The sequence below is a fragment of the Vipera ursinii genome (genome assembly GCF_947247035.1).
Source record: "Vipera ursinii genome assembly, chromosome: 2".
Lineage (NCBI taxonomy): Eukaryota > Metazoa > Chordata > Lepidosauria > Squamata > Viperidae > Vipera > Vipera ursinii.
The window spans coordinates 170,936,374-170,961,472 of NC_139513.1; the positions used below are offsets into that span (position 1 = coordinate 170,936,374).

Consider the following 25,099-nt stretch of genomic DNA (forward strand, 5'->3'; position numbering starts at 1 on the left):
CCTCCCTAGTGCTACTAAGAGTTTCTGTTTTGTTTTGCAGCACATGAAACTGAAATTAAAACAGTGGTTCCACAGCACATTTAATTTAGTACTGTACTATGTTCTCTCACAACCCTAGTTTCTACAGCTTTAATTAGAAGTTTCCTCCTGGCCGTTTCTGCTCCATGTTCCAACTGCTGCAGGAACAATGGCATTTTATCCATACATTAATGCTGGGGGGATAGACAGAGAAGTTAACCACATCTTACCCTCTTTCAGGGAATAAATTATTGCTATTCTTCACTAACGTTATCCCCACACTGAAATAAGGAGCAGAAACTCTAAAGGGGAGACTGCTAATTAAAGGCACAAAAGCATGAAAAACCTAACACCACTTTATCAGTTCACGGATTAGATAGGCTGCTAAGGCAATCACATTAAAAAAACAGCAACTAAAATGTCTTTAAAAAGTGGGAAGGCAATATAGGAATATACTGAAATGTTGTTGGCCATTTTTTATCATTTGGGTCTCCACAGAAAGAATGAATGACGGACACCAAATCCCTATAGAAGAATGGAAGCAACTTGGTCCCGTGTGATCCAGCTAGTAGTGGAAAGCTGACCCAATAAAACAGATTTGAGGTAGATGAACACTTTTCTCTCTCCCTTTTTAAAATAACTCTTTGCAAATAGAAAATAAGTGCAACTGGAAGTTGTCTAAGAAAGGACTTTTTCCTTGCTGTGTTAATGTTACATTTTCATAGAAAGATGTTTTATATATTTTTTTTATTTTAATTCCATTTATATCCCGCCCTTCTCCGAAGACTCAGGGCAGCCGCTTAGCAGTAGCCTTCATCCTATGTATATGCCTGCTTATTAGGGCTTTCACACACACCCCCCAAGCGGCATTATTACAAAGTCAGCTTAATTGCCCCCAACAGTCTGGGTCCTCATTTTACCTACCTCGGAAGGATGGAAGGCTGAGTCAACCTTGAGCCTGGTGGGATGCGAACCTGCACTAATTGCAGGCAGCTGGTGTTACTTAAGGAGGCATTAGCCCACTGCTCCACCAAGGCTCTTGGAAATAGGTTAGTAAATTCCACCATTGACTAATCCCCAGAAATGGAAGAGTCCATCTCATCTCACCCCAATTCATTTGGGTATTTGGAGGCCAGTCTAGCACTTCAACAGAGGAATTCCCTGCCCTAGTTAAGGTTAAACAGGCTCCCCTCCCCCCCCTTTATGCAACAGACATGTTACCCATTCATGACCAATATGTGTCCTTAAGGTTTCTGGCAGACGCAGAGTGGTGAGTAAACAGCCCTAAGGGGCTCAGTCCACAATGGGCATTTAAGGTTATATCTTCTTCATCTGCATACACAAGCAAATTAGTGGCAGCAAACCTGTTTAGTGACTAAAAAGGGTTACACACTTGGGCAGATGAATCAGCTGGAATTTTACTGTAAAAAAGCAACGTTTTAAATGCCTAAATGAACTGGCATTGTTCCCACGCTTCAGGTGCAATTCGATAGAAAAGCCGTAACTGTACATGGTGAGAAGGCTGCACATGGGGATGCGTGTCCAAAATATCTCCTTGTACAACCGGAATGCAAGAGGATGGGGGCCTGCTTCCGCGGAATACCCCTTTTCTGGCATTTCCCCCCCCCCCCACAATCCCTCCACATCATATCAAGAAGAGCATTTTTTCCAGGCTTTTATTTAGCAAAAGAAAAAAGTAATTATAAAATCAACTAATAAAAAGCCCATGCTTTTGCAGGGGCATTCCCCACCCCACCACAATTCCTTAGTCCCTGAAGGGGGATTCTTATTCTTATTTTTAATTTATTTTATTTTTGGGGAGGAAGGGGGGAGGACCAAATCCCTCCAGGCTGCAGTGCAAATATTTACACACACTCTTAAGAACAAAAGGGTTGGGGGGGGGTGGTGGAGGTGGGTGGTGGGTGGGATGAAGGACTTTTTACACTGAAATCTCTACACCCAGGGAATGGAATCATTTACAGCCAATAATCTTAACAAGATGCAATAATAAATTAATGAGTAAGGCACTGCACCCAGTGAGGGCACAACAGGTGGGGAAGGAGCGAATGTTTGGGAGGGGGGGAGAGCACTGTCAGGTAAGATTAAAAATATCCAATTGCCATGGTTACCAAAAACAGAACAAGGGCAGATTCCACCAGCTACCAACAAGGAGTGGGAGGTTGGGGAGATGATCGAAGAGAGGGGTCCACAAACATTTGGGGTGAGGGGGTTTCCATTTAGCTGCCAGCTTGAGGGGGAGGTGGCATGATCAGGCTGCACCCCAACCTCATTGCTTATTCTGGGTGGCCCCTCCCAAGTCAGAGGCAGAGGAGCGGGTGCTTGTTATTGCTTCCAGACTGAAGGCTGGGGAGGGGAGGCACCACAGCGATTTCGGCCACCCCAGGGGAAAAGGTCACAGGTCTCTTGCCCCCCCCCCGGGAGGTTAAAAAGGTCAAGTCTGTTCCCCTTTGTGGGGCCACAAGCCAGGTTGGAGGTAGAGTCCCTTTGGAGGCACCTATCCTGGATGCCTGCTGCCCGCTCCCTTTGCCCTCCTGCCCCCTCCAGCATCCTCAGCTTGTTCCCGAAACAAGAGTGGTGACTTGCTCCAGCTTCAGCCTCAGTTTGTGTTTCCGGCAGGCAGCATCCCGCTCCAACGCAGTCAGGATCTGGGGGCAAGCAGGGAGAGATTGGAAAGAAAAGGTTCAGTCCAAGGGGAGGGAGAAAGGCAAAAGAGGCCAGGAGGAGCTAAGGCCCACACTCCCAGGGGCAAAATGGGGTATAAGACCAAGGGACCAGGATGGAGAAATACCCAGTAAAATTGGAAAGGGATGTTGAACGGCAAAGGGTAAAAAAAAAAAAAGGCTGGCAACATGACAGCCCACTTATTAGGAGGAGTTTTGGGCTGGGGTAAGAGTGTTGGAAAAAGAGATGCTTCCTTCCCTAGGATAGAATTCACAAGATATTTTTTTTGCTCCTTAGGATTAAACCATCTATAAAACAGGGCCCTCCCTCCGAAAGCTGACTTACCTATTTTCAAGAGGTAAAAGTGTGACAGACATACTGTAGAGCGGGAAACTAAAAAGAAGAGGGAAATGGATGGAAGGGTGGCACAGGTATTAAAGGGTAAGGCTCCATTTGTCACAATATCTTCTCCAATGCCGTAAATCACCCCTTGGCTATTGAACCGTAGGACGAATTTTATGAGAGCCACAAGAGTTGAACAAAAGTAAAGGCTACTGGAGGAGCTGGCTGTGAACATGTCTAATTAGATGCTACCCTGTCTCCACTGAACAAGTTGTCTGCCGTGTAAGAAACAAGTGAGGCTCCACTCTCATGAGATGTATAGTTGGTAACTCCCCTGAGGACAAGTGCGGGTTCAGAAGGGGAAGGAAAAGTTGTGACCTAGCCATGGCCTCACCTCATCATGGTACCTTCCTACATAGCTGTAGAGCTCTCCCAGTGCACCCAATGTGTTAAATTCCCCTGCATGCTGACGGGATTGCTCTACTAGGTAGGCATCCATGTCTTGGTCACTAATGGAAGCCATCTTGGTGATGTCCCGGTAGTACCTAGAACATAGAGACAAATATTGTTTTAAGATTTCATACACCGGTAGTTATAGTAGATGACTCTGCCTAATTGTCCCTCTGATCTCAGTAGAGAGAAAAAACAAGCACAGTCCTAAACAAACTGCTTATACTGTAAACATAAATAAAATGCAGTTCTATGTCTCTTAATTCGTTGTAATTGATTTTTGCTTTGAGTACACCAATGGGCAGCCAGCATACAAATTTAGTAAACTGACATCCTTGGCTCTCAGCTGCACTTTCTGAAATACTTAGCTCAAATAATGCATAAATGACATATTTGGATAAACATTGATTTTAATAATTAGTCTGGCATGCAAACCTGAGGTGGCAGGGGGAGGGGACATAGATGCCAAATTTGGTATCTGGCAGAGAGAGCCACAATAATGCCAGGAACATTGGGATGACAAGACAGAAAAACAATCAAAAAGAGCGCTAAGGAACTAAAGTGCCATAATCTTGAACAATTCAATCTTCATTCAGCCCTCCCTACATATATTAGATGACATCAGCTTTGACCAGGCACAGTTGGATAATGGAGGGCTACACACTTTAAAAAAATGTAGAAGGTGCTACATGAACCCATTCTTTCCTACGATTCCTTAATTTTGAACACAATCTTCAGCATGCTATTACAACCGTTTCCAGATAAGTCTAAAAATGAATTCTGTATATTTTTAATATGGTAACTCGCTCCCCACCTTAAACTGAAAATTGTAAGGAAGAATGCTAAAACAGTGCCTTACCCTAATCAATTAACTTTCCAGAATCATGACATTCTCCCAATATGTGGAAAGACTTCTCAAATTTCATCAATGTCTATGCTGGTTGAGAAATTTGGAAATTGGTCAGACCAGATTAGGGAAAGTCGGGCAGATTTATCGTGGATTAAGTGGATAAATCCTTTTGCTATAATTTCTGGACAGTGTCAAGCTTCGGATAGCCATAGCTGTAAATCCTGGCTCTCCAGACAAATAACTCCTTATTCTATAATTGGCTTATTTGGTTGAAGGCTCACAAACACGACTCTGGAAGATTAATCTCTATTGCAGACAAGATTGAAGCCATATATACAGATAACTCCAAGGGTTATATAAATCAATACTCCAAGATTTAAACTCTAGGCTTTTTTGCACCTACTTTTCTGAGTCAATAGATATTTGGCTTTCTCTTGATGGCCACAGAAAGCACCTGATCTGTGCTGACATAACAGTTCTTTCTAGCATGAGAATAGTTGATTCCTGCCTGGCTAACTCCATTCTCTACAAATGGGGTAACTATTAGTTCACTGGCAGAAGAGCCTAATTAGCAGCATGTGATGAAGGAAGAACCTGGCCCAAGTTCCTAAAAAACTGATATTAGTGTGTATGTGTGTGTGTGGGGGGAAACCATATGAACCTAAGGAAGACATACAGCAAGAAAACATACAACTGATTCTCAAAAGCTATGACTGAAGGAGAGTTGGACACTTAGGGAAAGGGTCCCTTGGATTAATTTATATTGTAAACAAATTTCTCACACTTAATAGGATAATATTCTGTACAAACTTAGAAAAAACTAAGTTGATTGCTTGTTACCATTTTCTCTGAAGTCATGCAATGCTCCAAGTTTACACAGATCATCAAGGATTAGCCAGGAATCATCAACAGGCTACTGAAGTTACTGAGCATGCAGCAGTATTGCTGGCCATTCTCTGGGCCAAGACATGAATCCAACTGTACAGGTACACCTCAAATTACAACCATTCATTTAGGGACTGTTCAAAGTTGCAACAGCCCTGGAAAAAGTAACCTATGACCAGTTTTCATACTTATGACTGTTGCAGCATCCTCATGGTCTGTAATCAAAATCTGGATGCTTGGCAACTTGTTTACGATGGTTGCAGTGTCCTGGGCTCATGTGATCACATTTTGCGTCTTCTGACAAGCATAGTCAATGGGGAAGCCAGCTTCACTTAACCACCATGTTACTAATTTAACAACTGTAGTGATTTACTTAACAACTGTGGCAAGAAAGGTTGTAAACTGGGGCAAAACTCACTTAACTGTCTCACTTAGCAATGTAAATTTTGGGCTCAACTACTGTATGTCAGAGACTACCTGTAGTAATCTAGCACTTGCTTTCTCCTGCCCCTCTGCCTTAATTGCTACTTGAAAAGAGCCCCCTTCCTTCTTCTTTGTCAGGCATGTCAGGCATGATGCATCCAGCCCGTGGGCCGGCAGTTTGACATGCCTGTTCTATGCAATGGAAGGAAGAGGAGGTCACATATCACACACCTTTTAGTGATTCAATCAAGCAGGATTGGTCTTGTTAGCCATACGTGTTGGGTTCACACCAGATGATCAAGCTAAATGCAGTTGGCTAGTGTATATTTCAGCCTGTTGTGGAAACCCTTCAGTTGCTTGAGCGTGTTGTGTGAACTAGATCAGGCAGGTCAAACTGCCGGCCCATAGGCCGGATGTGTGATGCTGAAACTGCGTCCCCCTCATTGCCGGCAATGGGGAAAAAGTCCCAATACGTCACGCAAAGTCACATGACGTCATGAGTTTAACATGCCAGAAGTAGATCATCCTATTAATAATTAAGGATATGGATTCAACATATACTGTGAATAGAGCAATTGTGTTTTGTTAGTCAGGGGTTTGCAATGCATATGAAGTCTGTGATCTGGAGATGGTGCAATTTCCATTTCCTAGAAGAGAAAGTGATATGCCTACTAGTATCACTTACGTACGGTCACTCATGCACTCGTTACCTCCCTGATAGATTACTGCAATGCTCTCTACATGGGGCTGCCCTTGAAGACCACCCGGAGGCTCCAACTGGTGCAGAATGCGGCCGCGCGGGTAGTGATGGGAGCATCCCAATACTCCCATATTACACCCCTCCTGCGTGAGCTGCATTGGTTACCGGTTGTCCTCCGGGTGCGATTTAAGGTGCTGGTACTTACCTTTAAAGCCCTACATGGCCTAGGCCCGGGATATTTGCAGGACTGTCTGCTGCCGGGAACGACTTCCCATCGCCCAGTGCGCTCACACAGAGAGGGCCTCCTCAGGGTGCCGTCGGCTAGACAATGTCGGCCGGCGACCCCCAGGGGGAGGGCCTTCTCTGTGGGAGCGCCAGCCCTGTGGAACCAACTCCCCCTTGAGCTCCGGATGGCCCAAGATCTCCGGTCCTTTTGCCGCGGCCTTAAAACTTTCCTTTTTCATCAGGCTGACCTGGACTGACGAAAGGGTTTTTTTTAAAATGTTTTTTAATTTTTAATTGTTTAGTTTAACTTATTTATTGGGGCTGTTTATTTAATTTCTTTTAACTTTTGTATTGTTGTTTTTATTGTTGTTAGCCGCCCTGAGTCCTTCGGGAGATAGGGCGGCATATAAGTCCCAAAAATAAATAATAAATAAATAATAATAAATCATCATCCATATTCCCCCCCCCTTTATCCAGCACCTCACCTTTCCACCCAGCCTTTATAAACAGGAATATCCTTGGCATACAATAGCTTTGTTGAAGGGGAATCCTTCCCTAGGCGGTGCTCAGAGGTCGAGCACGAGTCCATGAAGGTCTGGGCCACAACCGAGAGGCAAGCGTCCGTGATGCTGCTCTTGTGAATATCAAAAACAAATTGTGGGTTCTTGATGACATTCACCCAAAACCTCAAGGGCAAACTAGAATTGAGAAAGGGGTAAGAGGTATGAGACATTGATAGTGGAAGAACTGCCATCGCTTGAGCCAAATGATCTGTCACAAGAAGAAGAGAAGATGAAAGGGAATTAAAGGCTGATGTTCAGTTTCACTGTTACGTTAGATGTTTTTGAAGAGTGGAGTCCTTTCGTTTTGTTGAAAGCTGTGTGAACACTGGGAAACTCCTGCTCAGTTCTGGGTTAGGCAGATTGATAGGAACTCACAGCCATGCTAGGCTGCGGGTTTCTAGCTGTGGTTCACAACTCAGCCATAGCATGTGACGACAACAAACCAAATTGCAGAAATCTCACCAGTTGCTTTTCCAGGTATGTCGAACATCAGCATCCCCAATCTGTCTCCGCTCTGCTTGTTCATCCAGGAAGTCAAACATGTATTTGATGGGCAAGGGAAGGGCACTGGCCCGGTGTGCTGTGCTGAACACTGTCTCAAACAGGTCATCAACAAACTTTTGCAATGTGCCCTGCAAAAGACAAATACTTCCTGAATATATCTTTTGAGGTGGTTGGAAAGAACAACTTGTTAATCTGGGGAGATCCCGACTGCATTTCCTAACTTCACCTCCCCACCCTTCATTAAGAAGTACCAAAATTCCACCAAACAAAAACAACAGAATCGATCAATAATGGTATGTTCTCCCTTAAACCTGATGGGTGGAACACCTGGCAGAGTAGAGGTTTACTGTGATTTGAATCTAGAAATATTGATTGATTGATTTGATTTTTATAGCTGTCCATCTCAGCAAATGACTCTGGACGGCTCACAATATCTATCTGAGTTCTTCTGGACCATAAAAATGGCAATTTCATTACCAGATTTCAAATCCTCATAACCTTTGAGAAAAATGCACACACCTGCTTTGGCAAAGCCAAGCTTGCAATCGTCAAGAGTACATTTTGTCACCCATTAGTTCCATTAGATGCCCAAACTGGCCCATTTTTCAGTTGCCTCCTCAATGTCACATGATCTGAAAACTGACCCATGGGGTCTAGATCAACGTGTATAAAATAGTTTGCTAAATTATGCAAAGGGACGATCATTACTTTTGCAAAAACTAAGGTCCGTATTAGGATCCCACGGAACATAAAAGTACCGTAAACAGCTGTAAACAGAGAATAAATTTAATCTCAATATTTCCCAGAAAAATAAGTGTCAGTGATCTGTTTGAGATATTCATTCCCAGCTCCTCTCATACTCTGTTACTAGAGTTTGACTATAAAGCTATATCAAATGGTCATGATCTGGAATTATAACATTAATCCCTTCAAAATCCACAAGCTTAAATTGCATCTACATTTCAACAGAAGCCACTTTCATATAAATGCAAATTATTGCTGCTTCTCCCAAGGTACCATGGGAATGATTGCTCTGTGAGGATTTTGATAGCATCAGTACATATTACCAAAATATATTACAACAAAGTTTCAGATAACAATAATGTAATTAAATCAAGCACAGAGAACACAAATATACACAACTACAATTCAGACCTCAAATGATACTTGCTTTTCTTCTTTACTCCCTGGCAATTTACAGCTTTGATTTTGCCAGATCTAATGTTGCACAGTGTCAATAAGGCACCTGAAACTTTATTTAGAAGTCAGCTGGCAAGCACTGAAAATGTGGCCGAATAGCAGAGGGTCCAAAGCGAGGGAACCCATGTTCCTGCTAGATGGGAGGTATGTTAAACAATGTTCTGTACCGAAGCATCAGGCTATCTATGTGAAGAACTTGGTAACAATGAACAAAAACTGAAACAGCGAAATGGAGAAATGTCTCTTCAGCAAAATTTTGTTGAAGGCAAGAGATATAGAGCCAAACAAAGGGTGAAAAAAAATCTCTTGGTTGTCTATTAAAGGACTGGTTCTGAAACTGTGCAATACCTTATCTTCCGAAGAAAGACATCAATCAACCAAAACATTTCGGCAGGCAGAATTCAGGCGAAGAGACTGTTCTGCTGTGGCCTCTGCTCTCTGGAATATTCTCCAGTTGGAGATGAGGTCTGCCCCCACAATCCTGGCCTTGTGGAAGAGCCTAAAAACTTGACTCTGCTGCTTGGCCTGGGGCCCTGGAGCTTTCTATTTTGGGGGTGGCTAACAGGGTAGAGAAGATTCTCACCCCATCCCCAGGCCGCCCATCTCCTTGGTTTTTAACTTTTAACTTTTCTATTCATGTTTTCTCATTTTAATTGCTGTTTAGCACCGTTTAACTTTTTAATTCTACTGCAAGTCCCCCAAAGTCACCGAATCAGTGAGTTGGGCAGCATAGACATTTAATAAACAAATAAATAAAATAAAGGGTTGATTTAAACTTAGAATATCTTGACTGAATGCCTCCACTCCACTCCAGGTTGTAGAGTGAATGTAAGGTGTAGGGTGGTGTAGGTGAGGACCAAACCTGTCTACTAACTCCGAGATCCAGTTCTCTGCCAACCATACCTTGGTGGCAAGGAGCCGGGTGAGGTAGATCTCAGAAACCATCTTGCTCCCTCGCTCCCCTTCCTTGGGGTCTCCGAGATGCTCATGGTTCTTGACCAGATGCCAGAGGCGGGTGCCTGAGTCTTGATCTGGAGTAAGGATGGGAGCTCGTGAGCGCAAGCTCTCTGGACTGCTGGAGGTGCGCAACAAACTCTCTGCAGGGGTTGGGAGGGATGAGAAATGAAGTCACGTTGAGTTTGCTCAATTCAGGCATCTCCTTCCAGCCCTGATTAAACTTTTTTTAAAAAAGTCCTTTCTATATCCAGAGGAAAGGGTGTGGTTTTTTTTCAGCCTCAGTGCCTGAAATCTGAGCAGAACCACTATTACCATCATCCTCACCCTCCAGAGACCAAGTAAAGTATACCCCTTCTGCTCCAACCGCAAAGTGGGAGTGGCTGTAAAATTATAGACATTTCATGCCTGGAATAGCAATGAAAATTACAGCTAGACCAGGATCATGCTGGGAGGAAGCCCAGGGAATAAAATTCCGACGTGGCAAGAGCTGCCTGTCAAAGACTGATCACGGAAATATCACTTAGACCTCAGTTTGTAAAGCTGCTAAACACATAGGATGGAGATGGCCCTTCACATGCAAAGAAGCATCCACAGCACCATATAAAGCCTATGTGTATATGTCAGAGGACATGCCTCTGCATGCCAAGCCATATAAAAAAGACGACGACAGAGGCTCATTTTCACAAGGCTTATGAAGCCTCAGACAAAAGACGGAAAGGCTGTATCCTGAAAACAAGTTCCAAGTGTCCGAATATACGATTTCAAGGGTATTCCTTCCAATTTCGAGGAGGACAAACATGCTGCAACTCAGCAAGAATTAAGAACAAGCCCAGAAAGTGAAGCACTTCACGTTTCTTACTTTCAAGCAAATTTCTAGAGTTTATGGTTATAATGATAATAGCCTTAAAAATGTAAAGTGAACTGCAAGCAGGTAAGAATTTCATGGTTTGCAAAACTACGAAAAATGAGAAAGGGTGAACATTTGCATAATGTATAGAGATTGTGGAATTTGGCTCCTTAGTCAGAAAGTCTGGACTGCTCCAGCATACATTTTCAAAGAGTTCCTGCACATTATACCACATGTATGGAACATGTCCCAGAAACATGCATGGCAGCTTTAAGGTGTTCCTGATAGGTGCAAAGGGCATGCCCACATCTGCTCCTCCAAATAAGATTTAAATCTGGATCTTTGCATAGCCCTAGTCTCTATCCATCTGCTTAACTCTTAAGCAGGTGGCCACAAACCTGTCGAAGACTCCACTCTGACGTCTTCTACATCCATATCCCATCCTTCCCTCCCTCTGTTATCCATGCTGCTCTCTTCTTTCTTGGGCAAGAAACATGGATTTTCCCCCTTGCCTGGAAACCCTTTGAAAAGACAGAGATTTCTTTCCAAAGGTGCTTCAACAGGGACAACCGATCACAGATACCACTTTGGCGGAGGTCCAAGCAACACAGCTCACAGACAGCCCCTGCCACATTTTAGAGTACCTCCACACACAAACTGGGTTAAGCATTTCTTTGCAATGTTAGGTTATGCTGTTGGAGAAACCTGGGGCTCGCAAGTCATTTGGGGCAGACATGCATCTCTGTGATGGTGAAGATCGGAGGTGGGTGGGTGGGTGGGTGGGGTGGAGGTGTGCCATTCCTTACCATAGCGACTCAGCGAATGGGTGAAAGTGAAGGAGCTTGCAATATTGTAGCCTGATGCCTGCCTAGGAACCAAGGCCACCGTGGAGCCATCTGCCACCTGTGTGTTAAATTGCAGAGGTGGCAGGAGTGGAAGAGGGGGGGGGAAGTAGGTTTAAAGGTAAGATGGATTGGGATGGGGAAAAGAAGAAAGAAGAATGTCAGCCAGTTAACACCATTAATAATACTTAGAATTAACGCAGAACACTTCAGATTGTGGGGATCCTTGCTGGTCTCTGAGCTTCTTGGTTTTCTTGCAGATGTTTCATCACCAAACTAGGTGACGTCATCCATGATCTGATGATATTACCATCTCAGCACTGATGTTGTCGCCTAGTTTGGTAATGAAACATTTGCAAGAAAACCAACAAGGTCGGAGAGCACCGAGGACTCCCACAATTTAACTCTAACATTCTCTTCTATCTGTACACTTTAAACTTGCAATGCATTTTACACAGTCATTGTAAACTCTGTAAATTAGAGCAGAATCATTACTCTCAGACCAGAAACTAGAGTAAGGGTATAGTAGTGAGAGAAAGTTTGTGAACTTTTTAGAACTATCTGCAATCATGCTGTCAAGAGAATATGCCAAAACATCAATACATAAATGCTTGCCAATAGATGTGAACTGAGCTTCATTCTGGCTATTGCTTGTTTAACCACAATATCTTTACCCATTACTAGCACTAGGACAGGTGACATTGTGGGTGACACCACTGCAGGATTACAGATAGCTCCAAAGGGATTACTAACCTTCTATCATCACAGTCTCTATGCACTCATTCATGCAAACATCGAGGAGTTTAAGAGAAGACTAGTTTGGGCAAAGCCCTCTGATCAAATTTATGATGGAGCCAAAAGCTGAACAGGAAGCTTCTTGGTTCATAATTTTAGCTATTATATGTCACACTAACTTCTAAAGAAATGCACAAGAACAAACCACCAACGTGGGGAGGACCTCTGAGGCAACCCAAGACTATGAAGAGCAGCACCTTGAGGTAAGCCTTAATCCAAAACCAAGTGCCCTTCTGTGGTCTTTATTCAGAGAGGTCCAGTTTTCCCCTCTTGATCTCAGTGGATTCCACTCCAGTGGAGACTAAAGGATTCCTCATAACGTGTTGGCTGATGGCAATATTTATTTATTTTATTTTAATTAAATTTCTATACCGCCCTATTCCCGAAGGACTCAGGGCAGTTTAACAGGGCAGCATAAAATACAATATAAAAATAATATAGAATTAAAATACATTAAATTAATTAAGCCCAATTAAAACAACATTTAAAAAGCTAAAAAAAACCCTTCAGTCCAGGCCTGATAGATCGAAAAACCAGGTTTTCAGGTCCCGGCGAAACGAACGCAGATCGGGGGGTGGTCCTAAGTTCCACGGGTAAATCATTCCAGAGGGCAGGCGTGCCCACAGAGAACGCTCTTCCCCTAGGAATAACCCGCTAGCATTCCCTAACCGGCAGTACCCTGAGGAGACCTTCCCTGTGGGAGCGCACGGGACGAAGGGAGCTTGATGCCGGCAGCAGGTGTTCTCTCAGATAACCCGGACCCACCTTGAATATTACGGTAAGCATGACTGGCTGCTAGAATATAAACTACTCAGAGCTTTAAAAGAAAGCTAAAACTGTACATTCACGTACACTATTGAGGTTTTTAGTCTCAAACCGAAACATACATATTAAGATAGTTAATCAGTGACGGTGCAGAATATCTGTAGGTCAGGTGGAGGATGAGGGTGGAGGTTCGTCCTCTGAGGTCGAAGAACGAGCCTCCACCCTCACGGTGAATTAGTCCAGCAAAGGAAGGCAAGTACCTGATAATGTCCCAATGTGTTGAGCCGCTTCCAGTCTCCTTCAATTTTACTTGTGGCGTCTTCATCCTGCAAGACGGTCCGTCCCCCAGCACCCTGACACCACTCTGGGATAAACCGGAAGACGAGTGGGAAGACAGTTGGCTTTATTATTCTCTCTTCCTATTTAGTTACAAATTTAAGCCAGTGGCTGATTACCCAGGTCCATTCCACGCTCACGACCCCACCTGCTTTCTGCCATGTTCCTGCCTTCATACCTAACTCCATGTCTTCAGCTCGTGGCCGCTGCGAATAGGGCACGCCTCGATATACGGCATCTAGAAGCTTCTCCTTCACTTGCGTCACCGAATCACAGTTTAATACTTTAACAGGCACTGTAGGTCCCCCAGGTGGCTCAGGAGGGGTGCATAATAATGTCTAGCAGGGAAAATAAATCTGCTCATGTTAAGTCAGGGTAAAGATACGCATTTAGGAACATCCACAGATCTGGGATTTGGAATAAGAGGTAACCATCCCGCTTCTCCCAGCTTGAATAGCTAAGGAAAATAGTCATTTTAACCTCTGCATTTGAACGCAGCTCCAAATGAGCGTTTCAATTTTTAAAAAAATCCCTGTTGCCAAATATGGATATAGATAACAGAACTGGAATATTGGGAGTTTGTGCTACTGAAATCAGATATTTGGCTACTTTGTTGAAGAGCCTGTCTTCCCAACCAGCTGTCTATCAGTAGCATCTGTTGTCTTTACCTTAGCTGCAGCCCAGCGTGAAATATCTTGCAGAATACCCATCAAATCCCGATTCTCTATAGCAGGGGTAGGCAACCTCGGCTCTTTTATGACTCATGGACTTCAACTCCCAGAATTCCTGAGCCAGCATGGCTCAGCTTGGAAACCTATCCATTTCCCCTCAGCTTGGCTGGCTCAGGAATTCTGGGAGTTGAAGTCCACGAGTCATAAAAGAGCCGAGGTTGCCTACCCCTGCTCTATAGCATTATGGTGTTTTGCACAATGTAATCTTTCATGGTACATCACCCGTAATTCCCAGCTCTGTCTACAGCTCTGCTTCTTCCAGGCTGGTCCCCCATTTTGAAATTAAGTAATTAACCCACTTAGGAAAGTTTCCAATGGTTACGAAATGAAAACGCTTAATTAGTATGGTGGCACAGATGCCTCCAAGCCAGAACTGCAAGCTCGAATGACTTGGGCAGCAAGCCTCTTCTTACATATAGCCATGATTTATTGAAGTGGAATATGTGGTTGGCTCCCTGTTGCCACCTCCTAAGCTCACCAAGGTCTTGTAATCAATTTGCTGGCGAATGAGCTTGTCCTCGCTCAACGAGTAGCGCGCCTCGCCTGTGATGGCATCTATTGGGCCTTTCTCCATCTGTTGCTTGATGGCACAGAACAGCATGAATAATGGCTCCCCAGCACATTCCTAGGTAAGGAAGAGACAAGCTTGAAGCAGGAAACCTGGGAATCTGCAGGCAGCAAATGAGATCATAGGTAAATCTGTGTTTTCTATTCTCATCAGCTCTCTCTGTTCTTTTTTTAAGGGAAGTCCCAACGACTAAGGTCTTCCACATTCAAGGCTTATATTCTATCACTGAATAACAGTTCCTAGCATTTTCTCTCAAATTTCCCAGCATCCCGCTGGGCAGAGAATATCATTAAATTGATGAAGCTAATGATTCCGGAGTTGTAACAGAATAAATCTGAAGACCCAAAGGTTCACGAGCCCAAATTTCGGGCACTCTTACCTTCAGGAACCTATGCAGCAGAAAAGTAAACCAATTGGTCAACATCTTCTCAGCCACTGACTCTGTCCTGGAACAAGAGAAAGATAGAGGAGTGTTGCTTGCAACTGTGAGATGGAAGAAGTCCCCTCTACTTGCGGTAGCGTTTCGTGAAAAGGAAGAAAGGATCTACGTCTCTCCACTCTTCTAACTTGTGTTCTGACTATCCCACGAATATTGTTGATAATATGGACTCATGCACTGTTCACTGTTGCCAACTTAATTACTAAACAGCAACATTCAATGGGGCCAGGAGGAGAGGAGCATGGGAATCAAAGAAGGTCTCGCACCGACGGAGCAACAGCTTGGGGTGGGCACGGTTCTGCAGATTCTTCTCAATGAGGTCAGCCAGCAGCTGCTTCAGCACCCCAGTAGCATAGTCAAGCCTGCCCTGCAGGGCCACCATCGTCAGAGAAGCAACAGCGCCTCTATCTCGCATGGAGAAACCTCGCTGGCCTTCCAGGGTGTGGATGAAGGTCAGCAGGAAAGGCCGAGTGTGTAGCAACTGCCCAAAGAGACGGAGCCCTTTCTCTGTGCTTGGTGGTGTCTGCAGAGGCAAGAAAAGAGAAACCGATCCCTAAGCCAAGATGGCAACATGGCTAGCATGGGCAATGACAAATATTCCTTGTAGCTTTCTACATGCCATAGGCTGCTCGCAACTGGGAAAGTCTTTTTATATGCTCTTGACTTCACATACCTGTTTCACCTCTATGAACTTTGGAACATGCAGACTGCCTTGTTGGATCATACCACTTCATTTCCAATAGCCCCAAGACAGACAGGCAGGCAGGCAGAAATAGATAGATGATATAGACAGATAGATGATATAGATAGATAGATAGATAGATAGATAGATAGATAGATAGATAGATAGATAGATAGATGATATAGACAGACAGATGATACAGATAGATAGATAGATAGATGATAGATAGATAGATAGATAGATAGATAGATAGATAGATAGATAGATAGATAGATGATAGACACAGACATTCTCATAAAATATATAGTTTTCCCGTTTGCCTCCACTCTTTAACACTATTAAGATTTGTTCTTGAATGCAGCCTCTGTAGATCTAACAAGACGGAAATGAAGATCAGTAAGAAGTTCAGCTTGATGGCCATTATCTACAAACTAAGGGGGTCTCTGTGCTGGTATATGAAGAGAAGGAACTCCTAGGTCCATCGTATCGGGAGCAGAATCAGCCCCAATACATAATTTCAGGAACAAGCATCTGAACAGACAAGTTCAGCAGACAATGATACCAGAGATATTGAAATATAAAAGCCTCAGTGTACCAAACCTCAGAGATATACCAATCTCATAGCTCAGTTTATACTCAATTTAATATTATTGTCAAGACAGCATGTCATGCAGGTCTCATTTTTCCATGACAAGAACTCACACTGGTTTCTTGAAGTGCCGGGTGATCATCCACCCCTGGAAAGAGCACACGCCTTGCATATGTCCGATAATCCAGAAATGGGATCTTCACACCATCCATGTTGTTTGTCAGCTCGTTAATATCTGTCTGCAACTCAGCAAAAGCTGAAGAAGGTAGAAGACTGTTAATAGTGTTGAGTTCTTTGCAAAGGAGACTTTCCCTTACACTCTGCCTCTTTTGACCCAGAATGGAGCCAAAGAATTAAACATCTTGCCATCCTTGGCCTGCAATAGCCCTGTCTCATCAGATCAGGCAGCAAAAATGAATAGGTATATTTCACATGGAAAAGATTGAAGTTCGTCATGCTTAAACACTGCATGTGCATATTTTGGCGACATGTAACAGGCATATGCTAAGCTTGTATGAGACATCTTGTAAAAGAATCTAAATTCTTCATTTCTCCTTTGAGACTAGATGGCAACTGGAAGCACATCACATCTCGGAAGCTACCATCCTTCCTCTGGGTATATTAAGTTGGCTCAGGTAAACCTATCATTTCAGACTGGAGTAATAGCTCATGCATGTGATATAGGAGCCTTGGTGGAGCAGTGGACTAATGCCTCCTTAAGTAACACCAGCTGCCTGCAATTAGTGCAGGTTCGAGTCCCACCAGGCTCAAGGTTGACTCAGCCTTCCATCCTTCCCAGGTAGGTAAAATGAGGACCCAGATTGTTGGGGGCAATTAAGCTGACTTTGTAATAATGCCGCTTGGGGGGGGGCAAAAAGCCCTAATAAGCAGGCATATACATAGAATGAAGGCTATTGCTAAGCACATTGCTTTGTGCTTAATTGGAAGCCGCCCTGAGTCTTCGGAGAAGGGCGGGATATAAATGGGATTAAAATAAAAATAAAAAATAAATATAATATTCCTCAAATATTCCTCTCTTCTCTGCTTGTCCCTCCTTTACTCTAAAACAGGGGTGTCAAACTTGCAACATCACATGACGTGTCGTGACGTATCGCGACTTTTTTGCCATTGCCGGCAATGGGGTGGGCGTGGTTTTGGCATGACGCATCCGGCCTGCGGGCCATCAGTTTGACACCCCTGCTCTAAAACATGCTGAAAACAAGAGAGGCAAGGAGCTTGTGGGATCATCTGCCTCAAATTGCCTTAACCATTGTTCTTGGATACTACGCAAGTGAAGTGAAAATGCAATTTAATGCAATCAACTTGGCTATTACAGTTGCAAGAAAAAGTATGTGAACCCTTTGGGATTACGTGGAGTTTTGCATGAATTAGCCATAAAATGCGCTCTAAACGTCATGTAAGTCACAACAATAGAAAAACACAGTCTGCTTAAAATAATACTACACAAACATTAGCTGTTGTCATGTTTTAATTGATGGAAACATTCACAGTGCAGGGTGGAAAAAGTATGTGAACCTTTGGACTTAATAACTGGTTGACCCTCCTTTGGCAGCAATAACCTCAACCAAACGTTTCCTGTAGTTGCAGATCAGACCTGCACAACCATCTGGAGTAATTTTGGACCACTCCTCTTCACAAAAGTGTTTCAGTGTAGCAATATTCTTGGGATGTCTGGTGTGAATCGCTCTCTTAAGGTCATGCCACAGCATTTCAATCGGGTTGAGGTCAGGACTCTGACTGGGCCACTCCAGAAGGCGTATTCTGTTCTGTTGAAGCCAGTGTTTTGTTGAATTACTTGTATGCTTTGGGTCATTGTCCTGTTGCATCACCCATCCTCTGCGGAGCTTCAGTTGGCGGACAGATGGTCGTACGTTTTCCTGCAAAATGTCCTGATAAACTCTGGAATTCATTTTCCCATCAATGACAACAATCCGTCCAGGCCCTGAGGCAGCAAAGCAGCCCCAAACCATGATGCTCCCTCCGCCATGTTTTACAGTGGGGATGAGGTTTTGATGTTGGTGTGCTGTGCCTTTTTTTCTCCACACATAGTGTTGTGTGTTTTTCCCAAACAATTCAATTTTGGTTTCATCTGTCCACAGTATATTTTGCCAGTAGTGCTGTGGAACATCCAGGTGCTCTTTTGCAAACTTCAAACGTGCTGCAATACTTTTTTTGGACAGCAATGGCTTCCTCCGTGGTGTCCTCCCATGTACTCCATTCTTGTTTAATGTTTTCCTTATTGTAGATGTGTCAAAAAAATGTTAGCATGTGCCAGAGATTTCTGTAGGTCTTTAGCTGACACTCTAGGATTCTTCTTTACCTCATTAAGCATTATGCGCTGTGCTCTTGCAGTCATTTTTACAGGACGACCACGCCTAGGGAGAGTAGCAACAGTGCTAAACTTTCTCCATTTGTAGACAGTCTGTCTTACCGTGGACACATGGACATCAAGGCTTTTGGAGATACTTTTGTAACCCTTTCCAGCTTCATGCAAGTCAACAATTCTTGATCGTAGGTCTTCTGAGAGCTCTTTTCTGCGAGGCATGGTTCACATCAGACAGTGCTTCTTGAGACCAGTAAACCCAAAACAGGTGTGTGTTTTTAAAAGGCAGGACAGCTGTCAGCAACACATCCAATATCATCACACTGGTTGGAGTCAAGGTTGGCTCACTCCTGGCTCCAATTAGCTCTTGGAGAAGTCATTAGGCTAGGGGTTCACATACTTTTTCCACCCTGCACTGTGAATGTTTCCATCTTATGTTCAATTAAAACATGACAACAGCTAATGTTTGTGTAGTATTATTTTAAGCAGACTGTGTTTTTCTATTGTTGTGACTTACATGACGTTTAGAGCGCATTTTATGGCCAATTCATGCAAAACTCCACGTAATCCCAAAGGGTTCACATACTTTTTCTTGCAACTGTATGTACCTTAGGTTACTCTTGTAAGATGTCCTCTTGGGATAGTCCGTGTGTGCATGTGTGCGCATGCGCACACGCACCTCCCCATGATTGTACATCTAAGAGGCATGAAAATAAAGTACTGTACAACTGTACCATTGGCATTCTGCTTTTCAGTATGAGCTTTTTTTGCCCAAAGTACACATTTTTATTTTTCTGTGCAAACAAATTTGCAACCTATGTTTGTTTTTCCTCTTATAAATTTAAATTGCACTAGATAAAGTTTTTGTCTAAGCAGAACCTCTCCGCTGCTGCCTCCTCTCTCCCCACCCCACCCCCATCGCTTCCCATAATTTTCATGGGGGGAAAAATCCAAGGCGACATCAGATTCTTGGTATCCACAAAGCCAATTCAAAGGACTCTACATGAAGATGGCAGCTTTTTCGTAGTGAAGCAAAGATAAAGCACTGCCACACTGCAAAGAAAAGAATATAGGTTTGGGTGTATTTACTTTGTGAGTTGCACCTGGTGAGTTTTGCCTTCTGTCTAAGTTTTGTGGGCTGTTCATTTTTGTTAGTCAACGTAAGGCACTGCCACACTGCAGAGAAAAGGCTACTGGCTTGGATTTGTCCCATGTCTGAGTCACACCTTGGTCTGTTCCCCATGCCTATGCAAATGTATGGAAGTCAAGGTGCCCTCTCTTCTTCCCCTGCCAAAGTTTAACTCTTGGGAGAGCTGAAGAGGGAATGAAATGTTATGAATTTTTCCACGACTTTGGGGGTGTACAAAATACATTTTCACATAGGAATGGGAAAACAAAAGGTCCCTGTGTAAGAAGCAAACAAAACTAGCTAAGGGGATAAGCCTTGGTGTTATAAAGAGCTGGGAAACATTCTAGACTCTTTACTATGATCTATGAGAACTGTGCCTGTGAATATGACAGTTAGTCAAGGGCTGTATGCCAATGGAGACACTGATGAAACGTTTCAGCCTTGGAAACAAAGACAGTGCCCCTCCCTCCTTCTCTGACCACTTCTTGGCAGTTTTATAGCACTTCCTTCAATTTCTACTCCCGTCAGTACCTTCCTTGCATTCTAGAGCCACCCGTGACTCTAGGTTGTCCATCTGCAGCTGCAAGCGCTTCAGAGTACGATCTGCATCCCGGGTCTTCCGTTTATAGGCCACCAGCACCCCAATGATAGCCCCCAAAAGGAGGCTTCCTCCTGCCCCTAAGCCCACAAGAGCTGGCAAAGGCAAAGCTGCCTCAGGATAGATGTGCAGGATGCCTGGAGAGAAGGATAGACCTCCCACCAGGATCTGCAAGAAAAGGAGAGCAATACTTATTTCCCTTTATTATTTTTATAAATAAGACAATAAAATACCAAACATGTCTTCCTCCTCCTATTTTCACCACAACAACTCTGCAAGGTGAGGTGGGAATCATGGATGCTGACTCAGGAATTCTGGGAGTTTGTTGTGATTCAGGGTCAGCCTGTGGGTTCGGCAGTTGGGTCGGACGACTCAGAGGAGGAGGAGGGGGGTGTTGAAGAGCTTGCTGATGAGAGCCCTCAGCCAGGCCCCTCCCATCTGGTTACGACGCAGACCCAGCTGTGTGAGCCTGACAGCGTGGATGAAGATGACCCACAGCTGGCCCTGTTCAAGGACACCCAACGCAGGAGGCAGTCAATCAGGAGTAAACAGAGGAAGGCAATGGGGCACCTCGGAAGGAGGCAGAGAGAAGCCACGCCCTGAACTGTTTAAAAGGGGAATGCGTGGGAGGGCTGGTTTGCTGAAGGCAACCGTTTGAATAGCTCCTGTTTCATGGTTCGTGTCTTGTTTTGCTCTGTTTTATGTTAATAAATTTGGCAGGCTTAGTTCCAGCCTCTTGCCGTTTGTAAAGGGGTTGTCCCTGCCTTTTCTGCAGGGCCGGTAGTAGGCTGGTACAGAACAGAGTTGAAGTCCACAAGTCATAAAAGAGCCAAGGTTCCCCACCCCTAGTCCAAGGACTCATTTTTTATGCTGTCTTTCAATTTCTAGCAGTTGACGGTGAGATACCATCTGGATCCCACAAGCAGGTCATTAAGTCTTTCTTTCTTATTCACCCTTCATTTTTTAACCAGCAACCAGGTCAGGAATCAGTACCCAAAATTTAGGTGAATATCTCACGTTCCCTCATTATTGTTCATGGCTGTTCACATGGGAAGACTTCCTTATGGAACCCTGCATCTTCTCCACATCCAAATGTTTCAAGTACAGATGTGAATTTGTAGCTGGATATTGTCTGTATTTGTTTGAGAAAGCTGGACAAGGCTGTAGTCACTTGTGTCAATTCTGAATCTAAACTACATGTTTTTGGGAAAAACTAGGGATTTTTCTCTCCCCAGAGATTTATCAGGTTTACAAAATGTCATACAAGTAGTCCTCAGTTACTGACCACCTCATTTAGTGACCATTTGAAGTTACAATAGTGTAATAAAACCAGTTTTGAAACCAGTCCTCACATATACAACTGCCCCAGTATCCTGTGCTCCCATGATTGCCATTCAGGCACTTTGCAACCAGTGCACATTTATAAACATTGCAGTCTCCCCCAATCAAATGATCGCTATATGTGTACTTCACAATAGGTTTCCAACAGGCAGAGATAGTGGAGAATGTGGAGGTAAAATCACAACTCGTGATCATGTGATTTTCCACCTAGGAACCAAGGAGTTTAGCAACAGAGCTGCCAGTTCCAATGGTTGTCACTAATTGAAGACTACCTGTATTAAGGCATGTAAAATGTCATCAACTGGACAAGTCCTGATCTGCCCATGACATTAGTGACACTTTCCAGAATGGAGGAGCATGGCTCAAGTCCCTTACTCAGCCCCGCCCACGAATCAGATGTACCATGACTGGCTGCTCTCCAGTTTGGCTTGGCGAATCACACAACAATTGGGTTTCTGAGACAGTCAGGGTGCAAGGTTCTCCACCAATCAGCACTGTGTAGTTGAGTCGTGTACTGCCGGAAACTGCAGGGATCAGATTCCGACCCTGAGAATTAAAATATAGGGAAAATACAATTATACCACCCTGAGTTTAGATTTGGGAGCTAATTTAGTGTTTAAGAGTCACTGAGTAAAGTAGGGGGAGAAACTAGGGGAGAACAGGATTGTTTTATCATATGTGCTGAAAGACAATATCAACATCCTCCTGCATGAAACTGTATCCTGGTGGTTATTGTTAAGAATCGTCACAAATTAATGCCTGAAGTTGTATCCATACCTCCAGCTTGGCATCCTGTTTTTCTTCTGTGCTAGGTCTTTTACAGGAGCTCGTACCCCTGAACAAGTTTTTTTTTACTTGATTGTAAGCCATTTAAAATACTTTTGTTTGTTTGTTTCCCTTCTGAGTTGACAGTAAGGGACATGCTGGGCAACATCTCTTGCCCCTTTCGGCAAGCGTTACCTTTCCACGGATAATAGTTAGTCCTCAGCTTACGGCCAAACTGAGTCTAGAATTATACTCATAAGTCATTGCGTTCGTAAGTCAAAGCACCATGAAAGCAGCATTTTTGGTAGCATTTGTTAAGTGAACACCATGGTCATTAAGTGAATCCATTTCACCCAATTGGCATTTTTTTTTGCCGGAAGTTGGAAGTAAATGCCAGAAACTGGCAAAAAAACAAAAAACAAAAGCCAAAAGCCAAAACAAAAAGACAACAGCAGAGAAAGACAGAAGAGCAGAGCCCCTGATCCTTAGAATACTCTTCAGGTCCCCCTTGCGCTAGGTTCTAATTTCCCCCCCCCCAAAAAAAATGTCTTTATGTAGTCACAACTCCTTTATGCAGACAAAATCCTAAAAGTTGCATTATACCAGGGGTAGGCAACCTTGGCTCTTTTATGACTCGTGGACTTCCACTCCCAGAATTCCTGAGCCAGCCATGCTGGCCCAGGAATTCTGGGAGTTGAAGTCCACGAGTCATAAAAGAGCCAAGGTTGCCTACCCCTGCATTATACAAAAGGGAAGGAGCCACAAAAAACATTAAAACTCATACCCACCCACCCCTGATCAAATTCTCCATTTGTGTGGCTCAAACATAACAAGGGACACCTGCCCTGGTAGCCCAGTGACCCTCTGTTCTTCTGGGTCATTGCATCTCTGACCAAAAGGATTTAATGCCTATAATGTTGCAAAAAATCATTTGTCATGAGTGTGGCTTCCAGCAAGTGGGTTCTAGAAAGACTTGTATTTTAAAGCACTGAGGGAACCTCATTACAATTATATTGGCAAAGCCCCAATGCAGACTGTTCCAATACCTTGAGGACAACATGGGATCCAGGTTTAATTTCCAGTATGCCGCTGGGCCCAAAGGTCTCAAAAGTAGGGTCTGGGTAGTATGTAAAAGCAGAACGGTTCAGGGTCCGGGTGGCAGCCACATCATCCAAGAGGAAGCCAAACTCATCAGGGTGAGCACCTCCAAGGGGCAGTGCCTGCTCCCGAGGTATAATGCCCGGGGCCTTGCACAACATTATGGAGTCATTTAGCACCTGGCAACTCTGCAGGGAAGCAAAAAAAAAGCCCCACAGAGGGCATCCATCAGCTCTGCCCTTCTAACACCAGCCCTCGCCCTGTGCCTGTTCTTAGGCAAAAAATAGGCACAGCCATCTTTGCAAGTTGGAATTTTGTATTGTTCTTAGCTCTCAATTATACAAAAGAAAGGTATGTTCCCAGCAGTCCAATGCTCTGGGCATCTCCTATGCATTTTGCATTTGAAACCTATTTAAGAATAACATTTACTTGCAGAACTAGGAATCCATGATCAAGAAAATCACATGGTGGATGGCCTTTTGAATATATACAATTCTGACTTTATCCATCCACCACTCAATACTTTAGCAGGGCCCATGCCACATGGATCACCTCAACATGATCAGTTAGATCCTAAGGGGAGGTGCAACATTCTCCGCCCCGCTCTTAATTGTATCTTGGAGATATATTATTTTTTCTCTTGGATTAACATCTTGTCATTTTTATTTCTTGTCTGTCCTTCAAGGGAATTCCAAATGCATGACAATGGACAGGTAATAATTTTTGGTTAAGGCTATTTTCACTCATGAATAATCTATCAGAGGCTACAAAATAAGAAAGCACACTCCAGGTCAACCTGCCTTCCATTCACCTTTCGTCTACCCAGCGATTCCCTAAGTTAGTTTTGATTTTAAATGGATTGTACAGAAACTCGGGAGTGCAAATTGCCCAGTGCTGCAAAATGGTCTGATGTCACATTGAGCCTTGGAATATTGTGATAAATATGAACTCTGCAACTCTCCCCCTCCTCAACAAATTAATCTACAGTATTTCTGGAAACACCTTCTCTTGTTCTCTCTTTGTTTCTTATGCAAAGATCTAAACTCCGATTCCACTAGGTTTTCATCTGCCACAGAAGACTCACATTGATGGTTTCTATCCCACCATAAGCAGCCCGAACCCGTGGTTCCTGAATGGTTAAGAGGTGGGTCCCACTCACTGTGAGGCTGGTGCTACCACTGCAAAAAGAAGGGCAGAAAAGAAACCAAGGTTTTGGTTTGCAAACGCAAAAGAGAAAGCGTAGTCAGAGAAGAGAAACTTGGCATTTCCAGAACACACACAGGGCCAACCAGTCCCCATTTTCATGATGCCATCACACCAGGGGTACTTCTATAACCATGGTACCAGGGAGGCAATCAGATCTAGAATTCAAACTACACTTAGCAGAGCATAAATACAATCAAATGAGTAAAATAAATGTGCATCCAATAC

The 25,099-nt window shown here is 43.8% G+C and overlaps 1 protein-coding gene across 1 annotated transcript in view; it reads right to left on the reverse strand.

Moving 5' to 3' along the window:
• Window positions 1–1,692: 1,692 nt before the first annotated feature.
• The window catches only part of PLXNA3 (plexin A3), a 67,172-nt gene continuing 43,765 nt past the window's right edge, over window positions 1,693–25,099 (reverse strand). The window contains exons 16-31 of the mRNA XM_083352799.1: window positions 24,753–24,846; window positions 23,617–23,856; window positions 22,208–22,351; window positions 20,398–20,632; window positions 16,507–16,649; window positions 15,389–15,645; window positions 15,063–15,129; window positions 14,594–14,740; window positions 13,563–13,722; window positions 13,309–13,412; window positions 11,453–11,549; window positions 9,746–9,939; window positions 7,601–7,770; window positions 7,061–7,273; window positions 3,437–3,587; window positions 1,693–2,684 (exon numbers count right to left, since the gene is read on the reverse strand). Of these exons, the coding sequence (XP_083208925.1) occupies window positions 2,589–2,684; window positions 3,437–3,587; window positions 7,061–7,273; window positions 7,601–7,770; window positions 9,746–9,939; window positions 11,453–11,549; window positions 13,309–13,412; window positions 13,563–13,722; window positions 14,594–14,740; window positions 15,063–15,129; window positions 15,389–15,645; window positions 16,507–16,649; window positions 20,398–20,632; window positions 22,208–22,351; window positions 23,617–23,856; window positions 24,753–24,846 (2,512 nt within the window). The 3' untranslated portion in view covers window positions 1,693–2,588. The remainder of the gene's footprint in view (window positions 2,685–3,436; window positions 3,588–7,060; window positions 7,274–7,600; window positions 7,771–9,745; window positions 9,940–11,452; window positions 11,550–13,308; window positions 13,413–13,562; window positions 13,723–14,593; window positions 14,741–15,062; window positions 15,130–15,388; window positions 15,646–16,506; window positions 16,650–20,397; window positions 20,633–22,207; window positions 22,352–23,616; window positions 23,857–24,752; window positions 24,847–25,099) is intronic.